The sequence below is a fragment of the Penicillium psychrosexuale genome (genome assembly GCF_028828465.1).
Source record: "Penicillium psychrosexuale strain IBT 29551 chromosome Unknown utg000001l, whole genome shotgun sequence".
Lineage (NCBI taxonomy): Eukaryota > Fungi > Ascomycota > Eurotiomycetes > Eurotiales > Aspergillaceae > Penicillium > Penicillium psychrosexuale.
The window spans coordinates 1,276,397-1,302,280 of NW_026643186.1; the positions used below are offsets into that span (position 1 = coordinate 1,276,397).

Genomic DNA, 25,884 nt, shown 5'->3' on the forward strand with positions numbered 1-25,884 from the left:
GTCCGTCAGGAGCTTAACAAAAGGGGCTCTATTCTCATCTCCGATCTAATTTTTGGAACCTTTAAACAGAGATAGCTCTCTGATGTCTGAAGACTTTTCTGAGGACTTTTTCTTTCTCGAGGTTCCTTCCTACTTATGGATCTACTTCTATTGTTGTCTTGTTTGTTACGCTCTGCATTGACTCTACGGGTCCTCAGCACATATATATTTCTTTGTTTGTTCTTTCTCTTGTTTACCAAATTGTTTGCTGGCTAAGTGAAAGGTTTGTTGTTCGCAGCATTTGCAGAAGTGCTAGCCAATAGGTAGGCAATTTCTATCCTAGTTATTCTGAATGGTCAGTCTGCCCTCTTTATTCATTTATAGACCTTACGGTTCCACTTCTATTGTCTTATTCCTATATTTTGTACAATAATACCCGAGGGCTTGCTTGCAGGAAAAGAAGAGAATGATCAATGAAGAAAGCAGGTGGATATGATATTTTTTTACAGGTAATTCCAGGTAAACCGAGATTGATGAATTGACCTAATATGTACACGGAGGCCGAGGAGAGCTAGTATATGATATACATGGAGCTAGGCGGGCAAACACAAGCGCAAATGACCCCTGTGAATATCCCACGAAGACAAATTTCCACCGAAAACAGGGGTTGAAGACCATCCTCATAAATGGGAATGAAAGGAATGGACAGCACCAAAAAAAGATATGCAAGGTAGAATCAAGCATGGCTCGAAGAAGAGTAGCAATTGGTAAAGACTGCAGATGAAAAAAAGACAGGAAGGATGATGGACCGCCAGGATGGGAACCCCCGAGATTTTGATTCGAAGTGGAAAAGGTGTAAATCGAGGAAAGGTGTGAGGATGAGAGGTGAGATGTTCGAGGGTTCCCTTGTGATGAATGGTATCAGAGAAAGACAAACGCCAGTGAGCAGAAAACAATCCAGACTAAGAACACAATACTTATGCAGATAAGAGAACATTTCGTGATCATGATTCCATAAGAGAGCCACGGCTGGATCGGACAGCACGTTACGAGGCCGTCTTGCCATCGCAGTCTGGGATCTTGATACCCGTCTTGAGCTTGCGTGCCGAGTCCATCAGACCCCATTTATCCTCCCATTCCTTCCCGGGCGTGTTGAACTGGATTTTCCATGGTTCGTCGAATGCCTCGAACCTGTAGAGTGTTAGTAATTTGAATAGACCAATGGACAGTGAGCAAGACATACCAGAAATAATCAGTTCCGTTTTCCAGCGCCGGGCAGATCCAGTCGGCCATGAAAGTGTTCATGTTCTCGATACTGGCGACAGAACCAGGCGTGTCGTCGTCACAGACCGAGCTATCACCGCAGTCTTTGCCGCCGCCACTGGGCCATCCGACCTCTGAAATGACCTGCGTTTTATTCGTGCCCTTGGTCAAGTCCACGTCGTGGGTCTGCCAGAAATCCCATGTCCACGCAGCAGCAACGTCGACGTTGACACCGGCGAAGAAGGGATGGACGTTGGACATGACGACATCCACCTCCTCCACTAACTCAGCATTCCAGTTATCACCAAGGTCGGAGGTGGCAATCAATAGATCCAGGTTGCGCTTCTTGACCTCCTTCGTGACGTTTCTGATATACGAGATCAAGGTCGTCTCGGCAGACTGCTTGCTAGAGCCGGCACGGAAGAGGGCTTCGTTGCCGACAATGATACCCTTATAGATGGATGTGTCTTTGGTGTCGTCCAAGAGCTTGTAGAGGTGCGTGATCTGGCGTTGGGTCGTGGTGGTGTTCGAGTCAATCCAGACGCCGAGCCAAAGTTTGATATCCTTCAGCTCGAGGCGATCAATGGCATGAAGAACCATTTCAGTCTGATTGCAGTCCGTACCGTAAAGACGCACTGTATTAGTCAACTGCGACAGGACAGCCATGTCACGGGTGACATTATTCTGCGACGGAGGCCATTTCAAACAGTCCGGATACTGCACGCCCCACGGTGTGTAGTCCATTCCAGGGAAGACCTTGTGGAGATTGGTGTTGTTCATCAAGGCCTTGATCTCGGCGGAATTCATGCCAAGGTCCCCATTGGTCTTCACATCACCGTTGGCAGTGTCTGAACTACCGGCAGCAACCTTCGACTGGTTCGCGTGATGATGGCTGCCAATTGTACCGCCAACCGCACCACCGATGATGGCACCCAGGATCACAAACCCAAGAACAAGACCAACAATCCAGCCCATCTTCTTGCGCCCGTCCATTCCGTTACTCTGTGATCTCCCCGAGGCTCCCCCGCTCTCCACCCCACCACCAGGAACCGAGTCATACGCAACATCAACATTCTTCTCTCGCCCAAACAATCCAGTCAGAATGCCACCAGCCGCGGCGCCACCAGCGGCACCCGCAGCAGCAGGCGCAGCTCGACTCCGCGGGGGCCCAAAGTCCTCATCGCCATCATCGACGATCTCATCGGGGTTAATATTCGTCATCTCGCCATTGCTGTACGCGGTCGAATGTCGCTGATAGGGCCCATCAGTGATGCCCGAATACGTCGGGGGGTATGGGTACGGGCTGTGTGCGGGATCGCTCAGCTGCACCGACGACTGACTGGGCGTCTGCAAAGCGGGCGAGGCCAGCGCGCCGCCTCTCGCCATATTCAATGCGTGGTGTTCGGCAGGAAACGAGTCCGGGCCGGCATAAGGTGAGGGCACGTAGGGTGTGTCTGAGCCGGTTGTGTGATACTCGCGCTCGGCGGGGCCAGTGAAGCCGTCGTCTATGCCGCGAGATGCGTCGATGCCGCTTTGGCGACTGTGTGTATTTGCGATTCCTAGGGCGATGCCGCTGATGCCACCGCCCGGCGAGCTGGGACCGAGATTGTCCATGCCGGGTGTGATGGTTTGGTTCTCTCGAGAGGCGTGGTTATAACGATGGGTTGGAGGTAGTGGGGTGTCCGAGTCTGACATTTTGGAGGAGAAGTGTCCGGGTGGACCGGACTTTGAATAATAAAGAACTGAAGGTGAAGGAATCCCGCGAACGGAGAAAAATGCAGGGAAGGTGCCAAGGCAGAAATTTAGACTGAATGCAGCTGAATTCCGCCGAATTCACACCAAGGGATTTCGAATCTCTCCAAAAAGACAATAAACAAGAAATGTAGAGAGAAGAGACGAGTCGAGAGTACAAAGGTCGGGATAAATAAAGGCGTTGGCCGGGACAACGGGGAAGCTTCGAATTACCACGCTGAATGAGAATCCCAGGGCTATGGAGTACTTATTTTATTATATTGCTATGATTCGTCTTTCTATTCTCCCCGTTGACGTGAACGTGGTTACAGAGTATACATTCCATCATCGCAGGGTTCTTTTCCAGGGTCTTCCAGGGTCCCATGTGGATTACAGTGGATGTGAGTCCCTTGCGTTGCTATTTTTATCTTCGGCCAACGTCAGTGTCAACACAGTCAACTGTCAGCTCATTTCTCTATATAAACACACATGTCTCATTCAACGTGAATCAAAGTCGTGGTATCATCTGAGGCATATCCAGATCATATCAATCGTATCTCCCTTTTTTCCTGTTTTTGGAATTTGACTGTTTTTCCGCAAACCGTCAACGCCCTTGTCGCATACCTCGGCCGAAAACGATATAAACAAACCAAAAAAAGATAGAAAAACCACAGAACTAATAAGAAAAAGAAGTAAACGGAAAATATTAGAAATCATCTCGTCACCCTTCAACCTCCTCCGCACTCCGCAGCGCAGAATTCTCCGACTCCCGACGCCCACGCTCCAGGAACCGTCGCTTGCCTCGACGAGTATCGAAATGATCCGGGATATCCGCGGCGTCCTGGCCCGCAGCGATCATACTACTTCGCATTTTATCACGGTAGGCATCCACTATTCGCAAACGGTTAGCGGTGTCTCATATGTCTCATATGTCTCAGTCGTCGTCAGATCAAATCCATGGATTGACCACAAGCACGTGTGGATGTCGAAAATAGAAATCCCCAATGGGAAATAAAGACGAAAACAAGAAAAAAAAAACAAATAGACGTAGACACTCACACGATCGCTGCAAAAATAACATCCGTCCCGCAAACACACGGCTCTGACTCCAGCTCATACGGTAGCCAAGGTCATTAAGCATCAACTCCTTGTGGTGTTTTCTGCGGGAGATCTTCGGCACGTCGATTTCAGCGTCGGCGTCGAGCGACGGCGCGGGCACGGTCGTGCGACCCAAAGTCGATGATTCGGGGTCGTCCGCCTGCTCGGCGTCATCGCGGAAGAATCGCTTGGCGGGGATCACGCGGTTCTCGTCGCGCATCTGGATCGGGAAGTAGGTGCGCGGATAGACGGCGTTGGACTCGCGGTAGGAGTCTGGGATCTCGTCCATGTTGACCTTGTCCAGGACGACCTTGACGCGGACGCGGCAGCCGCGCTGCGGGTCGTCGACTAGGATGAATTTGCGGCGTTTGCCGTCTGGGAGGTGGCTGAAGAGATCTTCGTTGGTTGGGCCTTGCTCGTCGATGTCGTGGTTGGTTGAGCCCATGCGGGCAGCGGTGGCGATGGTGTGGCGGCTTAGTGAGGTGAGGTTGTTGTCGCGCAGTAGAGGGGGCATAGAGGGGCCACTGGAGCTGCCGCTTGGGGTTAGGGTTGTTGGGGTGTCGTGGAAGATGTGGACGGGGCGGAGGTCGGGAATTGAGGGCTGTGGGAGGCGTGTGTCCATGCTTCGGTGGCCTGGGTATTCTGTGCCTATGGGGGTTGGGATAATTAGCCTACGCTGTACAACCATGTCGGGGAAGAGATTCAGTTCCAAGGAAAGAAGAGCCAAAGCACAAGAAGCGCGGTGTCAAATGATAAAAGGTGACAAAGTAGTGAAGTTGAACAGGGTATGGAATAGAACATATAAGAACACAGGCGGACCAGGCAGGGATACAAGAGAGAGTACACATCTCATCCAACCGTTGACAATCCTCACACACACAGATGGGACCTGACAAGACACAAAACTCCCCATATACACATACACACATAGACCCGGTCCAAAAAAAGCCCCAGAAGAGAATACATGAGTGAGCCGCCGCTCTTGAAAATTAAAAAAGAAAGGAAAACACCGGAAGCACAAAGTACATCACATGTGGTGAAACATACCGCTAACTTCCTCATTAGGATTACCATCAGGTTGATGATGATGATGCATCTGCGGCGGGCCCATCGACATAGGACCCAAATTCGGACGGGGAACAGGAGCCGGCATAGCATTCATGCCCGGACCAGGCGGACCAGATGGACCAACCGGGCCTTGCTGGGGCATATGAGACTGGGCGGGAACCGACTGTCTTCGATTAATCTTAGCCATACGGCGAACCCGTCTGCTGCGCAGTCTCGGGTCCTGATTGCTGTTGCGCCAGCTATCGACAGCACGCTGGATCAATCCACGCTTTCCCCTCAGCGCGGGATTCAACTCGGCCAGCGCCCAGCCGACAGCGTTGCATTCTGTCTCGTAGACCAGTCGGTTCCCGCGATACTGGTCTTTACTGCAGCAGGCCCGCGGGTACACGCAGTTCTCGGTTTTGAATTCTTGCGTGAGCGTGTCCACGATGACGGATTCCACGTCACAGCGGATGGTGTATTCCATTTTCACCCGGTCTCGGGAATATTCAAAGGCGATCCACTGCACGCCGTTGCTGTCTTGTCGCACGACCAGTGGGGTAGTGGCTGGGATGGGGCCTGGTGCTGCGCTGGAGGTGCTGCCGCCTAGTGATGGGGTTGCGTGGGGATTACTAGCAGACATGGGGTGGCTGCTGGTTGCCGTGAGAGGAGGGTTCAGCATCGATTGCTGTGAAGAACTGGGATGGGAGGCATCGAGTTTCATGATGGGGCTGCTGGACATGCCGGACGTAGGGAGGTGGGTGGATTGGTGTGGTGGCCCTTGGGATGGGGCTTTCTGAGGGGGCATCATCAATGGCTGTGTTGTAGGATGCTGTTGGGGAGAATGGTTGGCCCCGTATGAGGGCTGAACTGGGTTCATGGGCGAGTATGGAGGATAGCCGAACATCTGTGGTGGCATCTGGGGTGACGAGTACATGTTGCGGCCATGTTGTTCATGCGACTGAGAAGCTACCGAGGCTGGTGAGCTTGATTGAGGGGTGTGGTAGATAGAGGGATAAGGTCTCTGCATTTGAGCGGTAGAGGCCATGAGGTCAGGTGGCCCTAATCCTAAATATTAGTTGATGTCTTTGATAAGAATTAAATGGGCCAAGGGCGTCAGAAAGCCAAGCACAGGTGCGTCACTTCTCAACGCAACGATTTCCCACTGCCAAAAAGAACTGGCTTACCACTAGAAGGGTAATGTGCCGACGCCGGGGTCGATGTATAGGAGGAATGGGTGGTGTAGTAGGGCGACTCTTGAGGAGGCGGTCCGTAGTGATTATGATGGAGAACTTCGTTTCCTAATTGATGGGGTGGGGGAGGATATGTGGTAGGCGGAAGAGAGCGAGAGGGCTGAACAGGCGAGGCAGGGCCTTGCTTCTGTGGTTGAGCTAGATTTGATCGAGATTGAGGCTGTTGAGAACCGGAACGCCCAGAGTTGCCGTGTCGAAGCTGTAGCAGAAATACACATCAGTGACTGGAACTTTGATAGCCAGCCCAGAAAGGATGCCAGAAAGATACGACAAGCAAGATTCGAGCCAGAAAATGCACGGTGCTACAAGCTGAGAACGTGGACGTAGGAAAGAAAGGAAACTTGTAAACACGACCAGACGTGTCCAGAGTGACATCAGCATATGACCCCTCCGGTCTAGCGTGGGAATTTGAATCTTGCAGGTATGCAGAATCTCATCATAGAGGTGGGGGGTTGGATTGGGCCACAGATCAATGGAAATCCTCGAACAGGGATAGCCTTAGGTGCGTAACAAATGAGCCAGGGTATAGCCGGGATAGTCCGTCCAGGACTAAAGAATAGCATGGATCTGTGTAGCGTTGATGTGTCCTTGATATCGCGAGTGGGATTTTCTTTTTCTTTTTTCTTCCGGGGGACACAGCACTCGAAGCTGGATCATGTAGATATCACTCCCAATCCGCTACACGGACTTTGGGCATTGTTTTCCGTTGCTCCTCTCAATTGAAACATTTTCTTCGTAGTGAGGCTCTAGTCAGGGCAGGGCTTTCGTGGGTTCAGAAGAGATATAAACGGGACAAACTCCATAGGTCATGGCCAACAGACCCCAAATCAATCAGTGTCGGCATCCTGAGTTGAAGGCTGTCTGGTTGGGGTATTGACCATGGTGCTCCCACAAGATCCAGGTTGACGAAAGAGAGATAGTCGAGAGAAGAGATAACCCCACTGGACATAGAGCTGGCAACCACATATAAATGACCAAGAAAGATAGGAATGATATTAAAGTAGGAAAGATCTCACAAAAAATCTATAGGGTAGGCGGGAACTGGAAAGGAAAAAGATACCAATAGAAATGATACTCACGGGATCATCAATCGAATCTTCCTTGTACTTCGTCGCTGGAGGACCAAGGTCGGGCTGTACCATGCCGGTCATGAACGACCTCTCTCACGGCCCAGGATAGAATCTTGCAAACTTGGAAAAGAGTACAAGATGGAGAAGAAAGAACTGGGATGGGGTGCCTTTTGGGAGAAAGTGGAAAAGGAAAATTAAAAAAGTAAGAACCACGCGGGCGATCCCGAACTGAGGCTAAACAGAAAGCTGCGCGACACACTAGGTGACTGGGGTTCAGGGGACCGTGTCAATGTGAAGGCAAGTGGGGGGTCCAGGGTCGTTTATCTAGCTGCACCCATCTCCATTCTTATTTTACTCCTTTCGAAGACAAACCTCGAGCTCGAATAAAAGGGCCTTGGGAAAAAGAGAGAAAATGAAACGAAGAAAGAAAGAAAAAAGGAAAAAAAAGGAAAGAAAGAGGAAAATGGAGAAATGCAAAAAAGAATAAAAGCCCAATAGGGAAAACCAATTTATAAAAAAAAGACGACGTCCAGGAGCAAAGCGTATCAGGATCTGGTAACTAGCGGGAAAGGTGTAATAATGACCAGGATGGATGCAGGAGATTGCCTCGAGTCCGGTAAACATCCGAGCCTCTTGGAAATTAAATGTGTCATCAGGCAAGCCAAGATCAAAGAGAGAAATCGAGAGATAGACGCTTGGGGATGATGTGCAGACAAAGAGACGTGCAAGTGGGGAAAGGATGTGCTACGGCATGCTTTCCAGTGGGGAGTGAATCTATACAGAGTTAGGGCCAGGGGATTTGCAACGGCTTGGACTGCTCGGATCCGATGGAGCGATCGTGATACGTCCATTGAGGTATGTAATTGATTTTATATGTTGCAAAGTGTAAATAAGATCACTCTTGAGGCCTGGGATTCAGGCGGATGGTGATTGTCAGGGAGATATCCTATAGACTCTCTATACTCCGTAGACTCTAGAATAATAGAAGGAAGAGAGCTTTTTCCTTCCTCTCTACTATAACTTATTCCGTATATACAAGGCCAATTTGACTGTCTACGTTGTACACATTGTAAGTACTTCAACATACAAGTTACCAGCCCGTTTGCCCTGACGTTAAATCGAATATCATCGACCCACCACAAAGTCTAGAATATGTACTTGACCCATGCAGATTGAAGTGTGGACCTCGGGATGGACTCGAGGCTAAAAAAGAAAGCTAGTTGACGTTGCTCTCGGATCGTGCAGAGGCCAGTTTCAGGTACGGCTTGGGCTGAGAAATTCTCGTCGGAGTATATCGAAGATCGGCGGAATAATACGTGAAAAGAGTAAATGAATGAATAAAAAAAGGAAATCAATTTCCTTCTTTTAAAGACGCGTACTAGTAAATCCAGTAAGTTACACCGACCTCTCAGCTGCTTCTTTCCACGGCCCAATTGTCTAAAGAGAAAACTCAGCTCTCCATCCAAATAAACTCGAAACAGCCTAACGGCGCCCATTTAGTATTTTCTCTCTCTCTGGGCTGAGTTCGTGGGAGTGTAACCCTGTCGATCTCACGAACTAGTTCTCCGAACGGAGTCGGCCACGCTGCTTGACAGAGATTTATAAAAAAAAACCCCCTCTGATATACCCATCCCAGAACGACGCACGATCGAGTCCCTCTTTTAGACGCTAACGCTAGAAGAGCCATCGTTCCGTCGTAATAATAGCCAATCGAGTTGAGATTCACAATGCGGGCCAGCACCCGGGTTCGCTCTATCCCGAAACTTCTCTAGTGGCATCTTAGTCAATCTTGGCAATTTTTAATCAGCTGTGGTTCGAGAAAAAGATTAAATCAAAAGCGCAGAGAGGGAGAAAGGGAAAAAAAAGAAAGAAAAGATAGATGCAAGCCTTAACCTTCTCCCAATTTTCTCCGGTCTCTGACACCGGCCGATGCATGTCACTACAACATACAATCCTTTCAAGCATTTTGGTTTTTGGCCCCTGTGCTTCATGTGAAATGGCCGAAACGCTAAATTAATGCCTAGGCACCCATTTTCTATAAGGTGGCTCTTGGGTTTAATTATTTTTTATACTCTGCTACCCTTGTCATTTGTACCCTTCTTTGTACGGAATACTTCGGGGGTGGAGACCTCCCGGCACGAGTGCTCAAGGACGATTCTCGGAGGTTATTGGGCATCCTCGGAGTTAATAACGGTAACCGTCCATGGTAACAATGGGTGTTAAGTTTGATATCGAGGATTTGAGTTTGTCTTTTCATTTGTGTTCTCCCATGACCAAGGGGCGGGTAACTGGCCCATGAGGCTCTCACCTTCGGAGTACGGAGTACTCCGTATGCAAGACTACAATGTGCGCCAATTTGATCAACGGGAAGGGGAAAGCATCGTGTCGATTGTTGCGCAGTGACTTTGCATGAAGGTGAAATGATGGGCGTACAGAAATCCAACTTCGGAGGTTTACTGGACAATGCACAATAATAAAAATCCAAAAGAAAAGGCAAGAAAAGAAAATTCAAACCTGTCTATACTCCTTTGAGAGTGCTACCAGAATCGGGATAGCCCGTAGGTGGTCCATTCAGCTATACAATAAAGACACGGAAAAACCAGGGTTAGAACCAATAGCATCCTGCTCAATGGATCGAAGTATGGGGATTGAGTGTTCGAGACACACCTAATCTCTCAGGAACTCAAAGACTCAGCCCTGAAGGTTGGAGCTAAAATCCTGTGCACGGTTGCGCCCCTTTCTTTTCTCATTTTTTAGGGCTAAGAAACGGTGCCCATTTCCACCAGCGGCCTGCTATTGGCGTGGGCTGTGATCGATGATCCCGCGGTCTTCCGTTAAGCCGTACCCGCAGTCCCACACGGTAATTTTGGAGTCTCCAAGCTTCAAGGAAATTGTGCTGACCCACTTGGTCTATGCGGGCTTGGATATGGCATGAGGTACTGTTTAGATCTACTGCTTTTATTTTTATTTCTCCTATTCCTCAATATCTCAATATCTCAATATCTCAATTCAAACCAAACATGAGACGAGCTTAACCGGCCACCTGACACTACCTGTTACACACAGTATCACTCACCAAGTGGCTGGGGCTGACCGGGGACGCTATCGGGGGACGAACCAGAGGGCAAACCCCTGGGCGGATCAACCGACAATCCTGGCCCCTTTTTGCTCTAAATTGTGCCACTACCGCCCCGGATCGACTATCGACTGGGAGTGGTCCAGAGCATTGTTAGCTCTTTTAAATGGCGAAGCTCCCTATTTGTCGAGACGGTTAGGAACCTCGCTAAAGTGTGGATTCAATTTCGTTTCTCGCCGGTCTCCGTCGGTCTCGATCGCTTGCCGATCCATGGGGGAGTACGTCATGTTCGGATAGACAAAGCAAAGACCCCAGGTGGCCTGTGCGAAGGCGAGAGAGTAACACCGTTTGTATGTGAGATTGTCATCTCTTATGCGGGAGACCTACGCCCTAAACCCGATCCAGCAAGAGGAAACTGGGCCCGGGGTTTGCAGTCACTTTGTCATCAAGGGGCTTGAACTAAGCAGCACACTGACTCGAGCTACTGCTGTCTGTGGATAGTACGTGCATATCATAGTTCAAACGCGCCATCTAGCGCCGACACCCATGGGCCTGCTGGAAATAGGTAGAGCAGGTATTTACTCTGTACGAGGTTTTATTCATCCGTCGGGGGGCTAGAAACCCCGAGATAGAAATACGGCACGAGTCATCCGTGATCTTTTAGTTAATTGCTCGATTCTTTTGATCGACAAGAATGATCATGCGAAACCAAGTTTGAAGAAGCAGACTCCGGACGTCCACGTTGGCCAGGTGTAACCCTTGCTTCTTGCAGCTACAGCAATGCAGACGAGCTGTCTCCCTTCACCTCCAGACCTACCTCCAGCTAGCTCAAATTTGAAATTTTCCTGTATGAACCAGCCATTCCGAATTCCGGGGAGATACGTCCTGATCGGAAACCGGGAAGATTTCGATACCGGTATGTCCGGTTACTCAATATCAACGCTCGGCCGAGCATGGAAATGGAAACATGGGTACACCAATAGACATGGGGCAATTGAGGGGCGACAAGCCACAATCTAGTAGATCGCGGGTTGAGCTGGACGGAGCCGGGGAGTCAGCTTCAAGTCTTGATAGTCTTAGCCGCTTGGCGGGCGCCCATGGTTACGTTTGGCTGCGTGGATCCATCGATGTCCAGATGCCGAGGTGCCCAGGCTAAAGGCTTTCTCCTTTTTCGACCGGGATTCAACTGCCAAATTAAAGTTGGCACACCCCGGTCTTTCATCTATGCGCATATTGACCACCCTGCTTAGTCTACTTAATCTGCAATGATCTGCCCCAGGGCTTGTAACGTCTTTATACCCTTGAAGAATCAGCCTATAATTAATGCTTAGATCTTTTTTCCTTCCCATCCTTATAGTTAATGAGAATAAAAATAAAAAATAAAAAGAGTAAAACATTCTCCGCACTCCGGATCGGATCGCCCTAAGACGGATATGGCCCCCCCTTCGGACCAAGCGGGATGAGCGCCGAGAAGAGGAAATGATAACCCCCCCCCCAAAAGAATGCACAACTCGAAGATGTTGCATTGGCTCTCTACGACCTCGTTCCCACTGTAGATTATTGTATATTGTGTACCTGTACTCCGTACTTCGCACTATTATCTCAAACATCCACCATAGACGCGACATACTACCTCAGTAGTCGATGGATCGTTTAACGGCCCCACCATCCGGATCCGAAGAATAGAGCTTAGAACGTGGGATGAGGTATTTATTATTATTTTTAGCCGAGCTGTCTCGCGTCTCTGACTTTTGTGTAGGCAAGTCCGGCATAAATTGAAGGTTATCACACCGGCCTACTCCGTTCTCCGGCCCCAGCCGCCAAAAGCCGCTGGGGGCAATCGGGGAATCGTAACCCGGGGGCCCTGATCGGATTTGGTATAGCGATTGTATCATTTGCGTCCAATGGAAATGCAACGGGCAAAGGTGGTAAATACATCCATATTCCGTATTTCACAATTCCGGTTCCGACTGCGATATGTGGTCATAGTTAATATATGAGTTTCAGCCCGTCTCTCACATATATCTTTCGAAAAAGTTTCTAGCCGAACCATAAGCAAAAGCCAAAATACCCAAAAGTTAGTTCTCACCGCAAACTAAATCTTTGTGAGCCATCCCATGTGGAGGGATGTGTTAAACCTGCATGTGGGCGCGGTAACCCGTCGCGTGGCCGGAGCGAATTGTTTCAGATCTCTCCCTGTGCTATCTCGAGGCTGGGAGTGCGTGGGAAAATGCAAAAAATTTAAATTTTTTACTATCAGTGAAAAGACACGGAAATCCCGGAGGCTGATCACTGCAGAGATGGCGATGATAATTACCATACATACACACACCGGTCCTATGCCTGGAAATCACACCGAATGAACAGAACTGTCTACACAATGCAACGTTCAATCGCTGATCGTAGATATCCCACGTATCCTACGTCAGAGCCCCAGGCAATGATAGTAACCCGAACACGAACTTGTTCTTTTCCTCCTATAATAAGCCCAGGTATACTCCGCTGGTGATAAGCACTGAATCACTGCCGGGGGTCCAGAGTAGATCGCAACTAATTCAGTCCTTCTCCCCGGCCGCATTAATAATCCAATGACACAATCGGGGGTCAAGGTCAGATGTGTCAAGATGTCGAGAGGCGGAGGCGGAGGTAGGGGGTCAAGTGAGCGCGTTTATGTTTGCTTTTTACTTTTTTGCCCCCATGTGCCACGACGATCTTGGACGAGTTCGGGATGGTTGCACTTGCACCTAGTCAGCCAATCTTGATTTTTGTACTATGTTGAAGACGAAGGCGTCAATGCAATATAAAAAATTTCTACTAAAGTAACTAACGGTTGGACTGATATCATAATCAGTCCGGAGATACTCCATATGGAATACGGAGTTGCGGAGTAATCGAAAAAAACAAGGATAGGATTAGAAATTAAAAATCACGTCGTGACGTTAGGAGATCGTGTTAAGGATCAGCACGTTCCTTTAGGTTTCATCTTCAAGACGGAGGTAAGCACTGTATATGGACAATAAAGCAATTGATCCTAATAACAAGATCCTTCCCGCCAGCCAAGCTCTGAGCCAAACCAGCTCTCCATCTTCCTTGATTTGATTCATATCGAGATCGACCAAGATTCGGTAGCTTAGCTATCATATATCATACGCTATTACCCGGAGTTCGCTTCATCCAAGTGAGATCCCGTTTCCCCCACCCCTCGCCACACCCATGACTCGCGCTAGATGGCTCGTCCATTCAGTCAACGCTCGGGCGGTTGGTTACCTCGATAGATCTTGGTTCCTCGAATCGGATGTGATTTTACAATCACAGACCGCTTGCACGGTAATGGAAACTACATCGTATACCGTGAATCGTATACTCCAGTATGCAGCATAGCAATGACGCTATACGACATACTATGTACAATGCTTCTTAGCCTTAGCCTTGGCCTTTAGTTGTTGTTTACATGAGGCATATTAAATGCCGCATACTACAGACATATACTTTGTATACCAGCCATAATCTCGGCGACTTTGACACGACCTCGAACAAACATGGGAGGGGTAGTTCTTTTAATATTGTTTACAACATATATAATCTCGACGAAACATGTACAAGGTACAGTATCAACTTGTTTACTCCGGATACTCCCGCACAGTATGAACCCGTTCAGAAGTCTGTAGTTAGATGTGCAATTTTATGCTTCATTATAATGCTAATAACCAATCAATATCCCCGCTATCACCAGAAGAGCGTCGGTGAAATCCGACAAGAGCCTAAATGTTTGCTAGTGGCGTATGTCTAGAACCTGCAGCCACTATGCAACTACGATAATCTACGGAGTAAATGTCTCCCCATTTTACTTCTACTTTTCTGTCTGTTTCCTCACTGGGACTAGTAGTTTGTTTTCTTTTTCGACGATCAGACATGCAATAGGAAGGGTTCGGATTTAGACGCTGTTGGATGATCCCTGGTGGAATGGTAGACAGACACTACTTCAAATGTAGAAAATGAAGGCGAAAGAAAAAAAGAAGAAAGTAGGAAAAAAGAAAACATTGCATCCTGACACAATTGCATTCGCAGGTGTGGCTCTTATTTGATTTTTGTTTGACATTTCCCCCTGCGCTTTGAGAAAGGGCGCTTGGCTTGTATTTCCTTAGCGCTCTTGTGCTCTCTGCACATACTAACCAACGAAAGAAGTAAACATTCAGAAGTAGAGAAGCCTAGCTTCAACTATGCTAGTTATCTTCTCTTCCTCGAGATAATGTAATGATATGACTACATTTGCAGACCCCACTGTATGGACTGATCCAGGAATAGGTGAGTGACACAGAAGACGAAAGAAAAGGGAAGGACACTGCGATCCATCCGAGCCGCACGACTCGACGCCAGACTATTGTTCGTTGTATTCAGTCCAATAGATGACTATAGATGCGGGCGTCGGTGCCTAGTGATCGATCATCGTTGGGTTCCGGAATGGAAGATGGGGGCCTGATTGGATCGGAGAGAACCCAGCGGCGTGTTGGGCTGCATACGCAGGCGTTGTTGATCTTGGGCGTCCTGTCGAACAATATGACAGGTGCGTACGGAGTGCATACAATGCAGTCATTGATGGTTGTGGAGGCGGTGTAAGTTGAAATAACCTGGAAGAGGAAAGAGACGACTTGAGCCTGAGATGCGTTTGTAAGGAGTACAGTGTGTGGCGCGTAAATTGGACGGGTGCTTGCTTTTTGCCTGCAGGGGCTTGTCGCATGGTCTTCGTCCCAGAAGGATAGGTGCATTTGTTAGAGCCAACATGAGAACAAACGAATTCCTCGCCCCTGTACACTTCGCGAACGCCATTTTGGTCTCAACGGACTAGGTTCTAGTCCCAGGCCTTGCGAGGGATATGCAAATCCCGAGCCATCAAGAGATTTTCCTATGCCGGTGCAGCAGACGAATTGTTCACCCGAGGCCTTTCAGCCTCCTGCATTGAGTTGGTCGACGCGCGTGGGCGCGATGGCAAGGACATATTCTGTGCGGGTGGTGCAGGGGCTGCTTCGAGCTGCTTCCAGGGCTCTTCCTCGCCCTCGTCCTCGTCGTCGCTGGAGGACTCGTCGCCTCGGCGGCCGTGGCGTTGATGCTCATCTCTGGACTTGCGTCTCTCGCGCAGCTGTTCCTTGTGTCGGGTATCTATGCAATAATGGTGAGTATTCTACTTCAAATGTGATTTCAGGATATACACAGCAGCGTAACTTACCTCTGATCTCCTGTGTCTTCACAGCATACAGCTGGATCTCCTCCTTGCTCAAAACCCTCAACACGATCACATAATCCGACCGCTCCTCGAACCGCTCATTGCCCATCTGTAATGCCTCGGGATTCACGAGCCGTCGGTCGATCTTCGTCCAGCGAGCTCCTGGCGGGATCCCCTGCTTGTGAGCATCTTTGAGGGGAGCGACCCCCTCCCTCACCGGATTGGGTTCCTCTGGGAATGCCGGGCGCGGAGGCTTGAGAATTCCTTTGGGAGGACCCTCTGGCTCCTTTGGAGCAGGTGGATCAACAGCAATAAGTCTTCTGGGGTCATCTTTGGCCATGTGCTCGTTGCCATTCTCCAACGTGCGGCGGGAGCGAGAGCGGTGCCCACGGGAGTGGTCTCGGTCTCTATGGCGCGAGCGGTCCCGACTGCGGTCGCGGTCGCGGTCGCTTTCGGTGTCGGTGCTGCTGTGCGTGCGACGTGCGGGCTCACGCCTGTAGTTTTGCAGGTCTTCGTCCGATGTCCCGGCGTCATTGCTGTGCGCCCGCCGCCTGGAGGATCGCCGCGATCGACCGTGGCGATGGGCATCGGCAGGATCCAGGTAGGCTTGCTTGGTTCTTTCATCGGCTGGAACTGCTGCTACCAGCTCCCGCGATGGGGGCTGGACGGCATCATGGCCACCGTGCGAGCGTCTGTGCTTCCGCCGCGACGAACGATGCGGTTCGAAGTCCGACATGTCGGAGTATCCGCCTCCTAAGGCCGCTGTTCCAAGTCCTACATTGGCGACCGTGCCGGCATCATGTGGCTTGAGATGGTGGTCTTCTGGATAGTGGTGCTCCCGATCGTTCACGTGGCGTGCTCTGTGGGCACGACGGCGCCGCTCCTCGTGACGAGAGGGGTATTCGCTATCGGAGTCTTGAGGCACGGCGACCAGGGCTTGATCATGAAATCCATCCTTCGATCTGTGCGGGTCCCGATTATCCTTGCCGTGTGTTGAGCTTCGCGGCCGTTCACGCCCGAGCTTGTCAAGGCCCCAGGATGTCGGGGGTGGGCCACGGTGACGGTCTTTCCGCGATTTCCCCTGAGGGCTTTCTTCCACGCCAGTGTAACTGAGCGGCCGATCGGGCGAGTATCTCGGCCCGCGATGACGGGGCTTGACCGGGTAGTCCCGGTCGAATTGCTCACGAGCGTTGGTGTATGAATAGGCATCAAAGTCATCGATGTCATCACCTTTCCTCAGCCCATCGTACGCTGGCTGGCGTACTGCACGAGGCGGATGGACACGGTGTTGATGGGCACTATGATCAGTCCTAGGTCTGGGATCATTCCGTAGATCCATATAGCCCGTGTCGCTCGCATAGTCGGTGCTATAGATCCGGCGATGTGCGGGATTCCGAGGGGAAGCCGAGACTATGTGATGACCGGAATCTGTAGCCAGAGGACTCGGGCTACGGCGCTGAATTGAGTGGCGCACCGGCGAGATATGTTGAACGGATGTGGAAGGTACAGCCAGACGAACTGGTGTATGGTAGTCCGCTGTCGTTGCTGTATTGCTTCTGTGCCTGGTGCGGGGTTGGATGCTGTATTCGGTACGTTTTTTGGCGGACGCACTCGGGTCAAGAACTCGCTGGGAGGATATTTGGTAAGCTTCGAGTTTCGATGGTCGCCCTGACCGGTACCCAAAAGCACTGGAGTATCCAGTATCGGACGGGTAGTCGTAGTCAGAGCGCCTGGGTGCATCATAAGGGTCGTAGGAGGAGTTTAGTTCTACCATTCCGGTTGACGCTCTCATGGGTTCAATCAGGGAGTGTCGGCCTCGGCTGGGAGATAGATTCCGGTAGCGACTCGACATTTCGATATGTAACTGTAGATGCAATGGGTGCAGATGATAACGCTTGGCCGGTTGAAATCAGGTGTGACGGTCTGTTCTCTGGTCGGCTTCGGGAGATTCTGAGTATTTAAACAATCTGAGTCGGGCTATGTAGAAATGCCCAACTGGTTGGCTCGGAGGTGAAGATTCGATACAAAGTCGAGAAAATCGGGGCCGAACTTGACACGAAGCCTGGAGCCCAATAGTTGCCCAACTGAACAATCAAAGAGGGGATTCAGAAGTGTGTTAAAGCGAAAGGTGTGAACAATGACGCAAAAGTGGGTTGGGGATCCACAGGTTGAACAAAAGGTTAGTAATAATAACGCCAAGGCTTTTTCCCGGGCTGAGTGGGCGAGGAAGGAAGTTGCCCAGGTGGACTCTGGAGATGAAAGAGAAGGCAAATGTAAAATAAGAATAATATAAGAATATGTATATAAATCTGATTCCATGGATCTAGAGGCGTGAACCTTGGGAACTCGAAGCTGTCAACCATGGATGCCATGGATGCCATGGATGCCATGTGTTGTTCCCGCTCTTTAACTATGAAACTCCCTTGCTTCATATGCAAAACACAACCCCGACAGGCGGAAAGAATGCTCTCTTTCATTTCTGTTTCGGGCAAAACCTGAGACATGTGTGAGTTTGAGAAATGGGGTCCACAGGTGCTTTGTGATCTCACTTGAGCCGCAAAGGGAAAGTTGTGAGTTATTTTGAAATCTCGAGGGGGAAACGTGGATATAAATCCCCTGGATTATGCTTTTTATACCTAACATTTGCTCCCAACTTAATTAATCTACAGTATAGAGGCTGTGCAATTGGCCGAATTGGCCGAATTGGCTCCATGGGAATGAGGTCATAGATGGAACCACCCTAATATCGATCGGTTTAGGCAACTCGAAAATGGCCTTGACTTGCTTAAACATCCAGGGCTTTGTCTGGACATGATATCCATTGCACTATCTTGACAAAGGCACGTATTTGGGATATGTCATCCACAATAATCAAAGCAACGAATAAGGGCTACTGAAAAGGGCGAACAGGCGAACCGAGCCCACTGAGCAGGGCGAATCCCCCATTCCGATTCACCCTCGTACCCGCAGGAACGAGAGCCAGAAGCCCCAACCGAGGCGCAGACTCCGCATAAGAAACCCACACGATGCAAATTGGGCTATGTACTACCATTCAAGGTCTAATAACCCAGCTTTTATAGTATAGACTCCACCCGGCCATCGAGTAATAGAAGCCCTATATCTACATATCCACCCGCGACCCGGGTCGTGCCCAGCCAGCATTGCGCCTAGCAACCCACAACCCGGGCACCGGGGCGTGATATTTTGCGTCGGGATCCGGGAATACCAGAGATCTACATGCTTTAGTCATGTGTTTACTGACTAACTTAGTTAGCCAACTAACTACTATGTAACTTATGACTGGGTACACACTGTATTCTGGAGAGGTTCGGGTCATGAGAGGTTGTAAGCGTGTTATCCTTCCACATCAAATATATGGGTGTGCCGCCATGCTGTTTCTCTCGCTCTGGCTGGTCCCGCTTTCGCTTCACTGCTGCTTAAACACTGCCGGCTGCTGTTTGCTGTGCCTCTTTGCCCGCTGGGTATTCTGTTCCCTATCTTGGGGTTTCGACTCTGTAGTTGTGGCTCTTTGGCTGTTTGACTCTGGTCTGTTCACCTCGGGTTTCGCGTGAGCTTCTATACCTGGGCCTTGGGTGCTGTAATGAGAGCCCTGATCATGGTGTCTGTGTGTGCGTTTTGCATTATAAGAGAGAGTCTTCCATGGCTGCTTCTCATACAATCAGACTCAATTGGCTTGATATACCTAAATCTATAGTTTCAATCCTTCAATCAACTTGTTCAAAAGCTTCAGAACCTCGCAAATCAAAACCCCATAGATCAAACTATCTCCTCTGCCAATCAATTCATCTATTCCACACTAAAGCCACTATATCTGCCCACGCCATGTCCAACGCTATGTCCAACAAATCCTCGAATACCGGGACCAACAGCGAAGGACAGAATTCAACTCCTTTTTCGCACGGCTGGTACTTCACCCGGCCTAACAATTCCTCTTATGCCGATTCCATGAGCAGTCCGCTGACATCTCACGCACACTCAACTCTGGCTCCGTTCCCGGATGCCATATCCGTTCTCACTCCCACACCCGAATGCCTGTCTACAGGCGCCCAAAGACTGGTGCCGGAATGGTGGACGTGCTGCAAGTGCCAGAATTTAGTCAATCCCAACCTGGCGCCAGAGAGGAAATGTCCTATTTGCTCCCATGTTGAATGCGACTTCTGTGGCACAGAGGTTGTTCCCTAGGGAGACAGATTGTGTGGGAGATAGAGATTTGCGGTTTTAGGGTTGCGTTTGCGTTTATTTCGTCTCTTTCTTCCTCTCTTTTTTCCGTTTCTTGCCTTTTCATTTTCTGTTTTCTGTTTCTGTTTGTTTATTGTCGCGGGACATTGTGGCATATTAGGCGATATACTGTAGACGATTGTCTCGTGCTGATCCTGGATAATGTTTGAACATTGTGTCGCTGATGTCAACAATCTGTCTGTCCAAACGGGACATACGAATACTAATGAGTGATGCAGGGTATAGAGACTTAGTTATTTGTTTGGAATCGGGGGATACCCTGGAATAACCAAATATATATATCCCATTTACCACACATAAAGCTGCCATATCATACATGCAGACTTTATATGTTCTCTCATTCCAATATTAGTGATCGATAAATGATCGATTATGAATAGTTATAAGTCAGGATTTGTTTACTAATATTGAGTAAAGATCACCGAGTTAAACGCTCCGAACGTGTTATTTTCGCTGAAAATCTTGGTTTATCTGCCATCTAATGGCTCACCTTTCTAGTATCAAGATGTCCATGACCTCGGGAGGCCTATACGTGATAGCGACGACATTTAGCCATACAGTTGCCCGGCAGGGGGCATCACCCTATCGGAATATAAATCATCCTAACACAGCCAGGCCGGCCAATAGTGCATCATTAATGGAGACACATTGCATTAATTATAAGGTATCCAAAACATGCACGAAGCACACTAAGCGCCCCGAACTATTGATCACTAGGAGATTGTTGCCGGTGGTTACGTCCTGGGTGTGGGGATTGCGGAACAGCCCCGGTTTCGGGCGGGGTTAGTCCAGCCTCAAGCCGCAAGCGGGTCACCACGGGACTCAGGGCAAAATAACTCTCCATGCTACTATGGTCAGCACACGGACTCTGCTTGATCGGCAGCAGCCAATCGACGATATTGTATCCCATGATCTGCTGGAGATTTTTCAATGAACTGCCTAGGTCGAAGGGATTCTGGCCCGGCAGAGTATGGAGGACGGCGAAGACGTGGCGTTCGCCCGGAGCCACGTCTTCGTCCGGAGAGGGGATTGTGGTTTGCGGCTGGGTTGGAGACGATGATGTTTGTAGTGGGTAGGAGACCATGCGGAATGTCGGGGCCCAGGGGGACTCGGCTGCCCAGAGTCGTTCGAGGAGGTATTCTGGGACACGGATGGCGAGGGTCCAGACGACGCTGCCCCGGTTTAGGTTTTCGATTGTTGTGATGTTGGCGACGCCCATTTGAACTGAGCTCAATGTCATACCGGCGGTGAAGAAGGCGAAAAGGCCGCTCCTGGTTTTTATCAGACTTGCTAAATTCCTAGTATCAAGTGGGTGGGCACTTACAGTCCAATACAGACACACCAATGAGGGTTTGCTCCTCCGGTCTGGTCGAAAGTCAGTAACAAGCGGAGAATTGATATGGCTCGTGGAAGTCTTACCTGGCGTCGGATCTCCGCTGTAAAATAAGCGGACACAATAAGAACAAAGGTACAAAATATGCTAGTATAAGCAACGAATTGAATGAAGAATTTGAGGGATGTCTCCGACACCACACCTCCAACCCTGCATTCTGTCAGCTGGATACTGATTTGCGGTATGTGCACAGGGATTATCATACCAAGGACAAAAGTGATCCATTTTGCGCACACAGCGACCTAACTCGCGGCAGTGGTGCGCCCTGTCTGTCTTGTACTGACAGCACGTAGTGCACCATAGGGGCCGGCCATCCTCCTGGCAGACGAAGACATCTTTAGTGTAGAAGCTCTCCAACCCAATATCTGACTGAACGGCGGTGCCTACAGCAGTGGAGTTTGAGCCCCTTTCCACATCCACGTCTGCCTGGTTTGTCTTCTCCGGATCGGCTTTGCGTGTGCCTTTCTTCCCACGGCGCTTCGATTGCTTTGTGCTTTCGTCATCCGCCAATTTTTGTTCACCGAGGGGAAGGTATCCGGGATTCCACAGGACTTGGTAATAGAGTCGCATATAAGAAACGACCATGGGAATTAAAAGGACGTAATAGATCGCGATGATCGCGGCGCCAGCGCCGACTCGTGGGCCTCGGTTATAGGAGGGTAAGGGATGGATTAGATAGTCGACTGGGGTTCATATTGTTAGTTTCCTGGTAAAAAAGCGACCAAATTCGCAAAAAACTCACTGGATAACGGTTTCGTGACCGCATAAGAAGCGTATATGACAGCGCCGAGTAACACAGGCGGAATGAGCCTGGATACCACGACGTTGACGCGCTTCTGCGCGGGAGACGCCATAAATACGGAGTCAATACAGCAATATGAAATGCATGAATTTAAGAATATCTAAATGACCTCGGTGGATTGCAAGGACGGATCGAGTTAGGGAAGTCGTTGAAGCAAACAGTGCAAACCTGACGTAATCGGAGCCCAGGCGCCCGGGTGTCCGTGTCCCTGGGGTCCCAAGGTTCGTTGCCCGTTCGGGGGTCCCATGGATCGGGGCATCGGGAGAACCTTGAAACATCCCCATATTGCCCTTTCACCAACGACCTCAGCTACCGTGTTGATACGGGAAATGTCGGGCCTACTATTGCTAATTCTGTAGATCTCAGCTGCGACCGTCAGATAGGGCCTGGTGAGCAATGTCAGATCACCTCATGCTCTAATCTCTTTTTAGATCTCGACGGTGCTACGGTTGTACTCGATATGACTCGATATAGTATCTAGGAAGGCACATGGCATGGAATTTCTACGGGCCCACGGGGTGAGAATTTAGATTAGAAATCAGCCTTCGGGTTTCACAGCATCTCGTAATCTGTTAATTGTAAGAAGTACCAAAAAATACCCTAAACGACAATGATGAAACTGATTTTTCTTCATATTCAGGCTGTCAGAAAGCCTGCGTAGGCAACACTGCGAAGGGCGCGACAACACCTGACTCGATGACTCTTCGTTTTGCTTTTCGAAGCAGCCGGTGCCTGGAAAACTAGGAGGGAGTGGAGTATATTGCACCTTGGAAACCAATTGATCAACAGCATTTACATACCAAGGCATCAATCCCAAAAGAGATCCGACCTGATGGTAGACCGTTAGTTCGGCGCACCCGAGGGACCAGAACCCGTTGACGCCCATACATTCTCGGGGTAAGCCAGGCCATTGGAGACGGTGTGGGCATTTGCTTAGCCTGGAATAGTGGGCCCGTTGACTCAAAAGACCTGTTCTTCAGATATGATTCATAGATTCCTCACATTCTAGGCGCAACTGTGGTGTCCTGGGCAATGACAGCCCCGGATTACACTAAGCCACACTCTCTTGGGCAACCCATCTTGCCGGATGATGTACAACTAAGGTCAACTTTGATCCATTGCCCCAATTACTGCCCGGGTAATGAATTTAGCTTAACCCGATGTGGATCTGGCAAGGCAGCCTGGGCTGTTGACTGTTCTAGGAACGCTGCCTTGCGCTTCTGGTTCTATTACATCTATTCTAATATTCTTGAGGTATATAGCTTTCACGATCCCCAGGCTTGAAATCCAATTCCATTTCAAACTCAATCAGCATCCAAGTATCAGTTCAGACACGGTTTCCCGCTCTACAACTATAAAGAACCGGACACTCTGCTTTCCACCCAGTCTTCCATTCTGTCTCAGACACCAATACAATCCATATTCATCCAGCCCATAACATCAATGGGGTTTTTGTGGTACTGCTGCGACTGCAAGTTTGGCCCTCACGATTCCGCCCTTTACATGGCCTGCATCGAGTGTGGAAAGCCCCGTTGCTCTCGCTGCATCTGTGACAAGGTCTCCAACAATATGAGCGTCCACTCGCACTCCCACGACTGCAATCCAGTCTCTGCATACCCAATTGCTGTTACCGTGCACTCTCCTCGCACACCAACATTGAAGACCACAGCCATGCCCATAGTCGTACCAGACCTCCCTGGTCTACGGCCTCTACGGCGTGCCGACTACACAGACCTCTCAACAACATCACTACCAGGAACGGGGTACAACAGTGCCACCTACATGTACATCTGCTGTGGATGCGGAGACGGGCCTAAAGTCTACAACCATCAGCCCCAGTGTGTTCAATGCAGCCACATTGCCTGCAGCGGGTGCAAGCGCATCAAGTGAGACTTTTTGAAACGCCATCTTGCGGGCCGAGACTGGGTACTACGAGTACAATGGTAAGTGACTCCGATGCTCACTCAGCGTTTCGGTGATTCTTGAAGCTGACGGCTCGGCATAGTGATTCCGAACTCTGTTGCTTTTTTTGGATGATTTTCTTTTTCCTTTCTGGAATGCTTTTATGCAAAGCGTGCAAAGCGGGTCATGGGTCATGGGCATATATCCTGGTGTAAATGCTTCTCTTTTTTTTTGTTTTGTTAGACTAGATTTTTGTATACTTGCGGGTTCCTGATTTGGGTTAGCGTGAGGCTAGCGGGGCTGGATTCTCCGCTGTTCTGCCTTGTCCATTTTCATTTTGATTTTGATTTTCACTCTCATCTCATTTTGATACAGCATCAATATCATCACTACATTTATTTTCTCCTTAGATGCCAAGGTGTAGAGTCATCGTGATCTTCACGGCGTGCAGCAACCCCCTGTTCTAAGCACGGCCTCGAATTATCCAGTTGCCATGGTTGGTTGAAATAATTTGCGGCTCAGCCGAAAATGGACCCCGATATGCTAAGTGATGTACTTTGTATGCATGTCAGGATGAACTAGTTTCTTTTCTTTTCTTGTTACCGCTCCTTGAGCCTGGCATCTGCAGCAAACAGCCCTATGGCTCATACTGAGAGAAGCGGTCTTGGTTCTCGGAGGCTAATACAAACGAGGTCTATTCCCCGTTGTTCTCTGCTTCCTTGGCCTTTGCACCTTTGTTACCCTTTTAGTCCTCACCTATTATTTAGGGCTTATGTCTCTACTCTGACACAGACTCAGCCCCCTATGGCATGCTCTATGATGTTATTCCCACTCTCCCCGTATCCAGCTCCCAACTTAGTCATTGTCGTAGCCCCCACCTGGGCACTTACTTTCCCTTCTCGACGTTGAGGCTGTGCTGGACTGTGCGCCCCGCGGGTTTGGGTTCCCTTCCAGGTTTCTATGGACGCGCTTGTCATCCCAACTCCCGTATGCTGTAAATCCTTAAAGATGCAGATTACTGCCATATCCACAACTCATCCCGCTTACTAGCATTTCGCTTGGCGTTTTCCTTAGGTTTTCAATGTTCGCCCGGTCACTGACTTCACTCTCGGGCGCAGGGTGCGTGATCTATCTCGGGCTGGCTATGAACCTACGATGTACTCCGTACGTCGATACAAGAAGAGGAACATAACCGAAAACGAGGAATCCCCGGACCAATCAGCAAGAATCTGTCGAATCCAAGACATTCAGTCCGCTAGATCTGCCTTGCCCTGAGTCAACTCGTATAGATCTGTTTCTGGAATAGGGACAGAATGTCATGGTTACATTCTTGATTAGAAGAGAGAGATAATATTAAAAATATCACCCCGTATACCATACTCTATGACTCCGTACACTATGACTATTACTATTATTATCTCCGAATATCTAAATCTTGAAACTGTCACACCAGCCCTGGCCCCATCTCCCCGACCGGACTCTGCATGCTATACTTAGCATCCACCAGCCGCAGGAACCCACATTTTGTTTCTTGTTCTTATTTTTCTCACTTTGTACGGGAAATAGGTATTTCCTCTGGATTTGGCTTTTGGATTTGACCTTTTTTCTTGTTGCTCTTCTCAGCTCAGTTGAGCACGGCTGAAAATATGCATCTGCAGTATATTTGGGTTGTGGAGTTCCCTGAGTTAAAGGGTTTATTCTATTTTATTTCACGATATGTTCTAATCGAATGAATTAATGGTTTTAGCGTGTTTTTACTTATACACAATCCATGCCAGTTGCGAGGTCA

At 49.4% G+C, this 25,884-nt stretch overlaps 6 protein-coding genes across 6 annotated transcripts; 2 read left to right on the top strand and 4 right to left on the bottom strand.

Moving 5' to 3' along the window:
• Nucleotides 1–1,025: 1,025 nt before the first annotated feature.
• bgt3 (uncharacterized protein) lies at nucleotides 1,026–2,937 on the bottom strand (the record flags this gene model as incomplete). Its single annotated transcript, XM_057181411.1, has 2 exons — nucleotides 1,026–1,170; nucleotides 1,223–2,937. The coding sequence occupies 2 exons, from the start codon at nucleotides 2,935–2,937 to the stop codon at nucleotides 1,026–1,028; spliced, it is 1,860 nt and encodes a 619-aa protein (XP_057046761.1).
• Nucleotides 2,938–3,694: 757 nt separating this feature from the next.
• Nucleotides 3,695–7,522, bottom strand: N7518_000484 (uncharacterized protein; the record flags this gene model as incomplete). Its single annotated transcript, XM_057181412.1, has 5 exons — nucleotides 3,695–3,864; nucleotides 4,033–4,719; nucleotides 5,119–6,180; nucleotides 6,306–6,570; nucleotides 7,451–7,522. The coding sequence occupies 5 exons, from the start codon at nucleotides 7,520–7,522 to the stop codon at nucleotides 3,695–3,697; spliced, it is 2,256 nt and encodes a 751-aa protein (XP_057046762.1).
• A 7,898-nt stretch (nucleotides 7,523–15,420) lies between these two features.
• N7518_000485 (uncharacterized protein) lies at nucleotides 15,421–17,590 on the bottom strand (the record flags this gene model as incomplete). The annotated part of the gene is made up of 2 exons (XM_057181413.1): nucleotides 15,421–15,674; nucleotides 15,742–17,590. The coding sequence occupies 2 exons, from the start codon at nucleotides 17,588–17,590 to the stop codon at nucleotides 15,421–15,423; spliced, it is 2,103 nt and encodes a 700-aa protein (XP_057046763.1).
• A 1,991-nt stretch (nucleotides 17,591–19,581) lies between these two features.
• Nucleotides 19,582–19,941, top strand: N7518_000486 (uncharacterized protein; the record flags this gene model as incomplete). Its single annotated transcript, XM_057181414.1, has 1 exon — nucleotides 19,582–19,941. One exon carries the CDS (start codon nucleotides 19,582–19,584, stop codon nucleotides 19,939–19,941), a length of 360 nt encoding a protein of 119 aa, XP_057046764.1.
• Nucleotides 19,942–20,701: 760 nt separating this feature from the next.
• N7518_000487 (DHHC family palmitoyltransferase) lies at nucleotides 20,702–22,245 on the bottom strand (the record flags this gene model as incomplete). The annotated part of the gene is made up of 5 exons (XM_057181415.1): nucleotides 20,702–21,269; nucleotides 21,323–21,363; nucleotides 21,418–21,541; nucleotides 21,597–22,074; nucleotides 22,134–22,245. 5 exons carry the CDS (start codon nucleotides 22,243–22,245, stop codon nucleotides 20,702–20,704), a joined length of 1,323 nt encoding a protein of 440 aa, XP_057046765.1.
• A 1,391-nt stretch (nucleotides 22,246–23,636) lies between these two features.
• N7518_000488 (uncharacterized protein) lies at nucleotides 23,637–24,083 on the top strand (the record flags this gene model as incomplete). The annotated part of the gene is made up of 1 exon (XM_057181416.1): nucleotides 23,637–24,083. The coding sequence occupies one exon, from the start codon at nucleotides 23,637–23,639 to the stop codon at nucleotides 24,081–24,083; it is 447 nt and encodes a 148-aa protein (XP_057046766.1).
• Nucleotides 24,084–25,884: the final 1,801 nt, after the last annotated feature.